This window comes from Beta vulgaris, chromosome 7 (assembly GCF_026745355.1).
Source record: "Beta vulgaris subsp. vulgaris cultivar EL10 chromosome 7, EL10.2, whole genome shotgun sequence".
In the NCBI taxonomy this organism is placed as follows: Eukaryota; Viridiplantae; Streptophyta; class Magnoliopsida; order Caryophyllales; family Amaranthaceae; genus Beta; species Beta vulgaris.
In genome coordinates, this window is record NC_079208.1 from 58,116,730 (window position 1) to 58,126,365 (window position 9,636).

The following is a 9,636-nucleotide window of genomic DNA, read 5'->3' on the forward strand; positions in this document are numbered from 1 at the left end:
CCAGTTTTCAAGTTTACTATCACTCAGTTTGTCAGCCATGAAGTTAGATTGGTATTTGTATGTTTGTTCTTGGGTGGTACTATGGCCAGTGTGTGATCAGGAAATTTATGTATGCACCTTTATCAGACCCTTATTTTACTTTTTTGAGGTATCAACGGGGGGAATATTGAACCATACAAAATCTTATGCAATAATTAAATGGGCACCTACATTATCCGCTCGTTTGACATGAGAAATCGAATTAGAAGTAAACTCCAAAGCCAGCCTATTGATAGCATTGATGACCACTAAAGCATCCCCTGATTCCCCTCCCTTCACATTATTGTCTCACAGGCTCACAGCTGACGAGCCAAGCACAGTAAAACAAGCTATAACAACTTTGGTCACGCCAGTACGCCACTAACATCTCAAAGCCACCAGCTTTCCCTCACGTCCGAAGAACAGCCTCAAGGTTAATTCCACCACCATTGCAAACACGAGCATCAAACATCTTCATCATTTAATTTTGCTGCAAGGGAGAGGAACCAATAAGAAGCAGACTGCGAGGTCAGCGGCACAGGGTAGATGACTTTGCCAGGATCTGTGAGTTAGCAGCAAGCTAGATGGGGTAGTGTATGACCTGTGAGTATAAACTTGTTGGGTATATGAATGTGTGGCAGTGTGGAGATGGTATAGTAATATCAATCAACAAAGGAAGAGGTGTAGCTAACCGCCTGCGGCCGCGAGTTTTACCTTGCCATGACTACAAGTTGCTGCATGCCTCCGGCCTCCGGGTTCTGCCAGCCAAAGTGTTTTTCTTGCGGGATTCCTTTCCTTGCTTGGTTTTCTTTCAACTCTTCATATATAAATTATGTTTAAAGGTTGTTTTACCTCATGATTCTGAGATGAGAGGAGGGGAGGGGGGGGGGATTTAGAGAGATCTTGAGAACTTTTGTATCGTGATAATTGTCGTTTTGATATTTTAGTGTCTAATTTGTGGTTTTTTTCCTATTATAATATAAGATTTTCACGTAAAATTCTTTGTTCTTTTTTATTGCTTTCATTTGTTCTATTACGGTCGTTTGGTAGTTGCATAAGATCTCAAATCGTGTTCGAGTTCAAAGCGAGCCAATTCGAGTATCGAATTAAGTACTACATATTTGTGATCAGCTCAACTCAATTAGCACCCCTATTTAATAAGTCGCGTATTGGAATAATTGTTCTCCAAGGAATGGAAAATTTAGTAAATTAACTTGGATTCACACTAGCTCCTGTCTATATTTTGGAAATGGAAACGAATTCTCAAGTATTGACTATTGAAGATTTGAAGTATATATTGAGTATAGATATGTCAAATTCTAATGTGGATATATCAGTAGGTGCGTGCGTTTCCTTTTATCAGTCTAGTAGATGTGTGAAAGGATGTAAACCTTTTTTTTGGGCTTTCTAGTTTGGGTTTTCTAAATAAAGTACTACCTAAATAAAAACAGCTTTTTAGCTGTATTTGAGAAAGATGCTGTGTCTTGGAAAATTGCAAATCCGACAAAAGTTAACAACGTTTTCACGTGTGGACTGGGGAATAGGGAATAGGGAATAGGGAATAGCCCAACTTTCAACTCACGCTTTCATGTTTCATCAACCTACTACTCTCTTTTTCTTTTTCAAATTTCAACTATCAAATAACAGGATATTATAAGTGGTAGCTAAATCTTTACTGTTAAACAATTGAATAAAATGTACCAAAGAAAAAGAAAAAATAGAGCATAACAAGAAATATTTACTTAATTAGTTTATTAATAAGCTTAACTCGAACTAAAAGTTGACATCTTATAATTTACGATAAGTTTGACATTTGATGTTTTACTTTTTTTGGCCCTTTTTGGATACGTCTTTCATGTGTATGATAGGAAGTCATATCATTAGACCCACGGGTCATTAGCTTTGACGTTTTACTTATCTTAGCTTTCTTTAGCTCTATACACTTCTCAATCGATTAAATTTATTGTGAAAGAGTATTTAAAAATTACAAGAGAGTGTTGATGTCATCTAATTTAGTTGTGGGTTGGTACTCAAGACCTGAGATCGAATCCCGTCTATATTATTGCGCTCAGTCGCTAATTTCAAAAAAAAAATTACAAGAGTGTCTATGCATTAACGAGTTTCTACCAAAACAAACTTAAATCCCGTTCTTTTGAACTGAGAGAAAATGAATTGAAATTAGCCGAGAGAAATCAAACTGAACCAAAATTAACTGAACTGAAATAAGTAATAAAAGACAGGGACTCAATGTTGCAATTACGTTGGCAATTGAGATCTCTCGTCATATCTCTCGCTGTGGCCACACGTCCAAACACCCTCCCTTTTTGAACTTTTACTCACTAATTTTGATCTTTTCACAGTATTACAAGTACATTGATTTTTAACTTTACCTATGAATGAAAAGGTCTTGTAAATTCGCCAAGACTAGATTTCGTACTACTTTTAGAAGATCTCTTGTTCTCCTATAGTATTGCGTAGAATGATTACTAGGGGAAAAAAATTTCTTGTACAATGACTGGGTAAAAAAAATCAAAAGATTAGATTACAACAACAAGGAACAAAAAACTTCAACATACATGAATCTCATTACATCAGATTTTTCCAGGAGAAAGCAACTATATCTATTACTCGTAAACTCGAATTTTCCCCTGCAGAAATCCTGTGGAATTACATTAGTTGAAACAAGAGCTGTACATCAAAACCAAAAATATATATAAGGACCTCAACTGACCACTACAGAACTTAATTCACCCAAATTTGTGCAAAATATCAAGGGATTTTTGTCATATTTAGCTGCTTTTTCCTCTTTAGTTAAGGCATAGAGCGCGATGTTCTAAATGCTAGGATACGAAACTGCAGATATTGATCTGTTTGTACTTTCTTGTGCACTTCGTCTCCTAGTCCGCCCCCCCGTGGAAGAACTGCTACGAGCTTCCTTGGAGGAATCTTGAAGCTGCTCCAACTCTTTGACTACCTCATTCATCAATGGCCTAAACTTGGGTTCACTTGACAGGCATCGGAACGCAAGGCTGGCCACTTTGAAAGCGGCATCCAAGCTATACTGGCCCTCTAAACGGTTATCTAGTATGCGAAAGATTTTCCTCTTATTTGTAAGGTAAGGACGGGCCCACTCAACCAGGTTGTGCTCTCCTGATGGCCGGTTTTTGTCCATTGCCCTTCGGCCTGAGAGCATCTCAAGGAGAACCACTCCAAAGCTATAAACATCACTTCTAGCAGTTAAGTGACCTGTGAAGTAGGAAACGAACTCAAGAGCTTAGAAAACGGCGGATAAAAAAAGCTCACTGAAAACATAAAAGAAGATTAAGGGAATATAATACCCTCAAAAGAAAATGAGTAAGAAATACGAACTTCCTTTTTTGCTATATTGTAATCTATTCATGGTATGGGGTAGAGTGACCTTAGTATGGGTAAACTCTCACCTCCACCATATCAAACAAATCGCATGTGAAGATAACCAAATGGTCAGGATAAGTCCTTTAACAAGTTGAGCCAAGTATTAAATTAATAACACATTGATCAAGTAATTAACTAAAGACAATGAAAATAATACACAAGCAAGCAACGATGTGCAAGGTTTAAGAGGCTAGCTATTCAAGAAAGCCATCTGTCCATATTTGACATTTGTTTTATTCCGCAATTGACTAGGACGACAATAATTGCACACAAGAGAGCTAAGGATGAGCAAGATCCAAAATTAAAAAGAGATATTCAAGAATGCCAATTGTCTATATAGGACATTGTTTAAATTTCTTATATGACAGTAATAATTCCAAGGAAAGGAATCTGGCATCTAATCGAGGAAAGAAACAAGAAATAAAGCAAAAGGATATGAACTACGAGGCATGTATGTCTAAAGTACCTGTGGCTAGATACTCTGGTGCTGCATACCCGTAGGTACCCATTACGCGAGTTGATACATGACTTTTATCACCAGTTGGCCCATCCTTGGCCAAACCAAAATCAGAAAGTTTTGCAGTGTAGTTCTGTGATTAATATGGAATGTCAGATCCACAATGCCAGCTAAACTAAACCGAATGTCTAGAAAAATCATATGGAGCAGAAGCCAAGTCTTAACAAATGAATCTTATTCTTAAGAGCCACTTACCGAGTCCAGGAGAACATTTGAGGTCTTGAAATCACGGTATATGACTTTCGTTTCAGCACTGTGTAGAAAGGCGAGACCCTTTGCAGCTCCATAAGCGACCTTCATCCGAAGGTGCCAAGAAAGAGGCTGGAAGTATGAACCTCCTATATTCATAACTCTTAGTCATTAGAGTGATCAACATTATATCAAGAAACGAAAACTCCCATGTTACTCGAATTAAACTAAACATATATAGAAATGAGACTTACTTCTAAATAGATGGTTTTCCAAGCTTCCCCTAGGCATGAATTCATACACTAGAAGGCGGTGCTCATCTTCCACGCAGTATCCTACCAATTTCACAAGATGAGGATGATAGAGCTGCCCAAGGTAATTCACCTCCGCCTAACAAAACCAAAAATGAGAAGCCATTAATAACTTTACACTTCCAGTGTCAATATGGATAAGATGAGGACTATAGACTCCTTCGTGGTCGCAACCAATAGTAATATGATACATAGGATCGGATGATCTTGTTTCCCAAAGAATGAAAGTTATTTACTTAACCATTCTCCACATAGTGAAAAGGTATATTGACATTGTTATCCTTACTTGCTCCACCATGGTTCTATACTTCTATACCTCTTGTTCTATAGAAAACGATTAGGCTAAAATCATTTTCTTTCGAAAACAAACCACAATTTAAGTTTATTTCATTCCAATGTATCATTCCATTATTGACAAATTTCGCAATACTTGTGGTTCTTCAACCATCTAATGATCCTCCATGAATTCACAATCTATGATAGCTGTACATTCTATGACTTGTAAGTATTATAAGATAAAATGAAACTCACCAACCATTCCCTATGACCTTGATAGCTCTCTTGGTTAAGTCGCTTCACAGCAATAACCATACCCGTGCCAGGTTTAGTTGCAGCGTACGAGTTCTCATCAATCCATCCCTTGAAGACCGACCCAAAACCCCCTTCTCCGAGCACACTATCAGGTCGGAAGTTCCTGGTGGCCGCTTTCAGCTCAGAGAAACTGAAGTTTTTCAGATTTGAGGATTGCAAAATCTCACCCTCGCTCCTCGGTGTCAAAGGTGCTGATGAGACCTTACTACTAGGGAAAGTCGGATCATTTCCATCTTTGCTAACGTATTTCGAATTTATTCCTAAACAAGCCAATACACAATTGGAACCTTTTTTCATGAGGAAACCTTAAATCAGCACTCATACAACAAATCTTACACTAAAATATTAATGGCTACTAAGTATATACAAGTAATACAAGCCACACAATTCATATATCCACACAGATTTGGGTGATTTAGATAAAAGGCTGATACAATTAACCCAAAAGTTGAGTAAAAGGCCAAGTTGCCAATTATTAAAAAGTAAGTATTTCCATAAAGCACATACTACTAAACTTATTGTAGAGAAATTTTTAGAATGGAATACTATAACATTTTAAGCAAAACGAAATCCACCCAAAAATGGCAAAGTTTGTCAAGTGAGAAAATGAAATTTGATGGACCAGAGAAATAAAATGAGTAAAAAAAAGTGTCAATAATTGTAGCATCCAGTGATTCAACATTCAAACTAAAATTAGAAGTGTCACAAAACAACTCTATGTTATATATAAAGTAATAAATGATAATCTTCAATTTTCCAAAATTTCACCATCACTAAAACATGAACTCAATTATTTAAGGTAAGAATAAAAAACCTCAAAATTCACAAAAAAAAGGGTACTAAAGCTCTAATATCATTTACAGAGGATAAGCAAGAAACAATAGATGAAGAGTTTAATTACCTGTGTGAGAAGGACTCTCAGCCTTGATTCGAGCACTTAAACAAATACCCATTAAAACCCAGAAATAATATCTCCAAAATCAAATGAAAATCACTTGTTTTTGATGAGAAAGAACCAAACTTTGAAGATGAAAACCCAGAAATAGAACCAAAATAAACCTGGATCAATGGAAATAAAATCACTTAAAAAGCTGAAAAATTGAGAAATACCCACTTGATAACTATCCACAATAAACAATTATAAAGAACAAGTGAAAAGAGACATCTTGAAAAAAGAGAAAAAGCAAAGATCAGTGGTGAAGACCTCACCTTCTTTGACTGAAGCTTTGTTTTTAGAGAGAGAAAATGAGTGAAGCTTCTTACTTGTATTCCAGAGAGAGAGGTAGAGAGTAAAGATGAGCTTAATAGCTGTTTAAAGGAGAGAGAGAGAGAGAGTTGTGAGAAGGGAAGAAGGTGAGGTGCAAAAGCTAATAAATGGCGGGTTGGCCCCTTTCAACCCCCCTCACCCTTCTTTTTCTCTCTTTTCTAGTACTTCTCTCTCTTCTTGTCTCTTTCTCTATATTTTTCAAAGTAGGAAAGCCACAATTTTTTTTATTTTTTTTATTTGTCGTTCGTAAATGAACGACTAATCGAATGATGTATACGAGATTCGATCTAAGGTTTTTGGTACTATCTAGAAAAACTTTATTAATTAGGTTAGAATGCTTAATTATGATTAATGTTTGACGATAATTTAATGGCATTTCATGTATTTTATTGAAATAGTAAGGATATTGTTGTATTTTTTAAACTATAGGGGTGACCTATAAATTTTAAAATTGCACATGGATAACGGGTGAAAAAACAGTTCCATTTATGTATGAGGCTTATCTTGAAAGAAAAAAGTGACATTTTCTTTTGTATGGAAAATTATCCAATGTAATATGAAGTGAATTTTGGAAATGACCTAAGTTTATAATGAGTAAGTTTGTTTAAGGGTTCTTTATTAAAAAGAAATAGGAATGTTTAAGGATACTGTGAATGATATATATGAAAATATATGCTTCTCCGTTTTTTTAACATGTTATATTTTTCTTAAATAGAATGGTGCAAAATACATGTTACATTTTTTTTCTTTCCAAAATTGGTGAGTTTTGAACCGTTAAATTACCAACTTACCCTTACTTATAACAATTAACCAAAATTAAACCTACTTAATTTAACCAAAATTAACATTTAACCATACCCTTCCCCCGCACCCCCTCCCCACCACTGCAGCAACTCCCTTCCCTCATCCCCGCGCCACCACTGCACCTCATCCAACCCGCCGGAAACCCCACTCCAGCCCTTGAAATCACCACTCCATCCGTCAAAACCCCACACATCCCTCGAAAACCCCACCTCACCCGCCAAAAACCCCACTCAGTCCTCGAAAACACCACCCCACCCGTCGAAAACACCACCCAGCTCTCGAAAACACCACCCCACGCGCCGAAAACCCCACCCAGCCCTTGAAAGCCCCACCCACCCGCCTAAATCCCCACCCACCCCTCGAGAACCCCACCCATCGACCGAAAAACCCCACCCAGCCCTCGAAAACACATCCACCCGTCGGAAACCCGATCCCACCCCTCGAAAGGGTTTGCTAGGCTGCGCGACTGCAAGGGAAGGGGATGGGCATGGGGTTTGCGCATTCAGCAAGGGAATAGGAGGGGGAGGGTGTCGGTGGTTGATCTGGTGGTGTGCAGTGTCGGATTGGTGTTGTTAATTGGTTATGGTGGTCGCACCGGTGGCTCACTGGTGATCCATTTGGTCGTGGTGGCTCACTGGTGGTCCCCACTCCCTTTAGTCCCCCCACCCTTACCTTTACTTAATCCCCAATTAAGTTTTTGCCTAGGTAACCGCCATTTTCAAAAGTGTAACATGTAAAAAAAATTGGAGGAAGTATCTCAGTGAAACTGAATAGTCCCCCATTTCTTTTTAATCTATACTTTCTTTTTTGGTATGTTTTTTTTAATCCACACAATCTTACCTTTTCTATTTTTGGCAACATATCACATCTACTTTCTCATCTTCTTCCACTAATGTCATTCACTTTTTAATATTTTAACCCAATTTTTAATTTATCTTTCACTTTTGGTTTCTCTTTTCACCTTTTTAGTTTCCCTCTCATACTTTTGTACTTCCTTTTTTATTCTCACCTAAAATTAAGTGAGTAAATTACAAGAAACGGATGAAGTAGTATTATTTTACAAAATGACCTTTAGTAATTTTTTGTGAGGGGAATGACCTTTAGTAATTAGTATAAGATAGTTAAAATATTTTTCTTTTTCTATTTGAAAAACAAACAAATATAGGGACACGTTCTAGTATGGATATGTTGATTCTTGAAGTCTATAAGTTACATTTTGACTTTAGAAAATCTTTATAAAGGAAATAGATAGCATACATGCAAGGTATTCAAAGTCTTTTCCAGAGAAGACTATATGTTTAAATTTTGTAATATGAGCTTATTGGACATTTTTATAACGAAATAGAGTGGAATTTCTCTAATCTATAATTAAATATATAAACTGTTCAAATATTTGATTTGTTTTATTAGTGGGAATTGCCAAATTGCCAACTAGTTGGATTGGGGTCCGGGGATGGGGAGACTGGAGAGTCACTATGAGTCAATGGATACGACCAAGTAAGTTGAGGCCTGAGGCAACGTCCGACTGTTAGGAGAATTGCATATGTTCGAAACAATTGCGTCAAAACGAGTTTTCGTGTAATAAATGTTTGTATATATGACATATATTATTTGTTTGTTGTAAATATTTTGTTTGTGTTTTTTTTCTTTTTATTTGTTATACGAAAAACAAGCAATATTTTTACATACATAAACAACATTTGTTAGTTATTTCCTCTTTTGAAAAAAGTTTGTCTCCTTCTTCTAACATAGAAATCGTACCGAAAAAAATCTAAACCTTAAAATATGGGGATAATTTCTCCTAAATTTTAATAAGTTTAAATAAATCATACTCCTAACTAAATGAGATTATATATAATATAGAGAATACACCTTCAAAAGAACTAAACATGTTATGCAATCTTTTTGAGCTAGACTATCCCGTCAACATTGTTTATAAATTATTATGATTTAATTATCCCGTCAATTTATCTTTTAGAAAGAGCAATGTCTTAATCATATTTTAGGGATAAAAGAGGTGTGAAAAACATCAATCCTGAGATAGTTATGAAAATTGAAAAGTGCAAACTATGCATCTAGCCGTATTAGTGAAATCAAAGGAAGCAGCAGTAGTCAATAAATCAAGCCCTTAAAACTATAAATAAACCATTGATTTGATGTCCCAAGCTAAAAAGGTGATAGATTTTATGCAGCAAATCCACATAGATAGTCTTGTTTTTTATATTAAATATTAAAGCATAGATTTCAAATCCATATTAGTACTTAAAAGTAGTACTAATATTCTCATTATGATTCCCATAAACTACTTTACCATGGACCTAGCTAGCCGAGCACAACTATACCTAATTTGAGTTGAATGTATATACAAGATACAACGATATAATCAAAGTTTGGTATAGGCGTGTAGCTAATATTACGAATAAGGCATTTATATTAAAACAAGTGCTAGATAAAATTAGATGATTATGGTGTGGGGTTCATTTTGTAAGTAAAGCTCCCTGATTGGAGTATGACGAGAAAATAAT

The 9,636-nt window shown here is 36.1% G+C and overlaps 1 protein-coding gene across 2 annotated transcripts; it reads right to left on the reverse strand.

Annotated features, from left to right (window-relative positions):
• Nucleotides 1–2,538: 2,538 nt before the first annotated feature.
• On the reverse strand, nt 2,539–6,478 carry LOC104900105 (probable serine/threonine-protein kinase PBL10). Of its 2 annotated transcripts, none has more exons than XM_010687448.4 (7): nt 6,250–6,478; nt 5,942–6,099; nt 4,981–5,327; nt 4,393–4,528; nt 4,145–4,287; nt 3,899–4,022; nt 2,539–3,264 (listed from the first exon to the last, which is right to left on the reverse strand). In XM_010687448.4, exons 2-7 carry the CDS (start codon nt 5,991–5,993, stop codon nt 2,852–2,854), a joined length of 1,215 nt encoding a protein of 404 aa, XP_010685750.1. In that variant the 5' UTR covers nt 5,994–6,099; nt 6,250–6,478; the 3' UTR covers nt 2,539–2,851. The 2 variants fall into 2 exon arrangements, with proteins under 2 accessions (XP_010685750.1, XP_010685751.1); XM_010687449.4 differs by having other exon boundaries at nt 4,981–5,300; nt 6,250–6,477.
• Between the last annotated feature and the right edge of the window lie 3,158 nt (nt 6,479–9,636).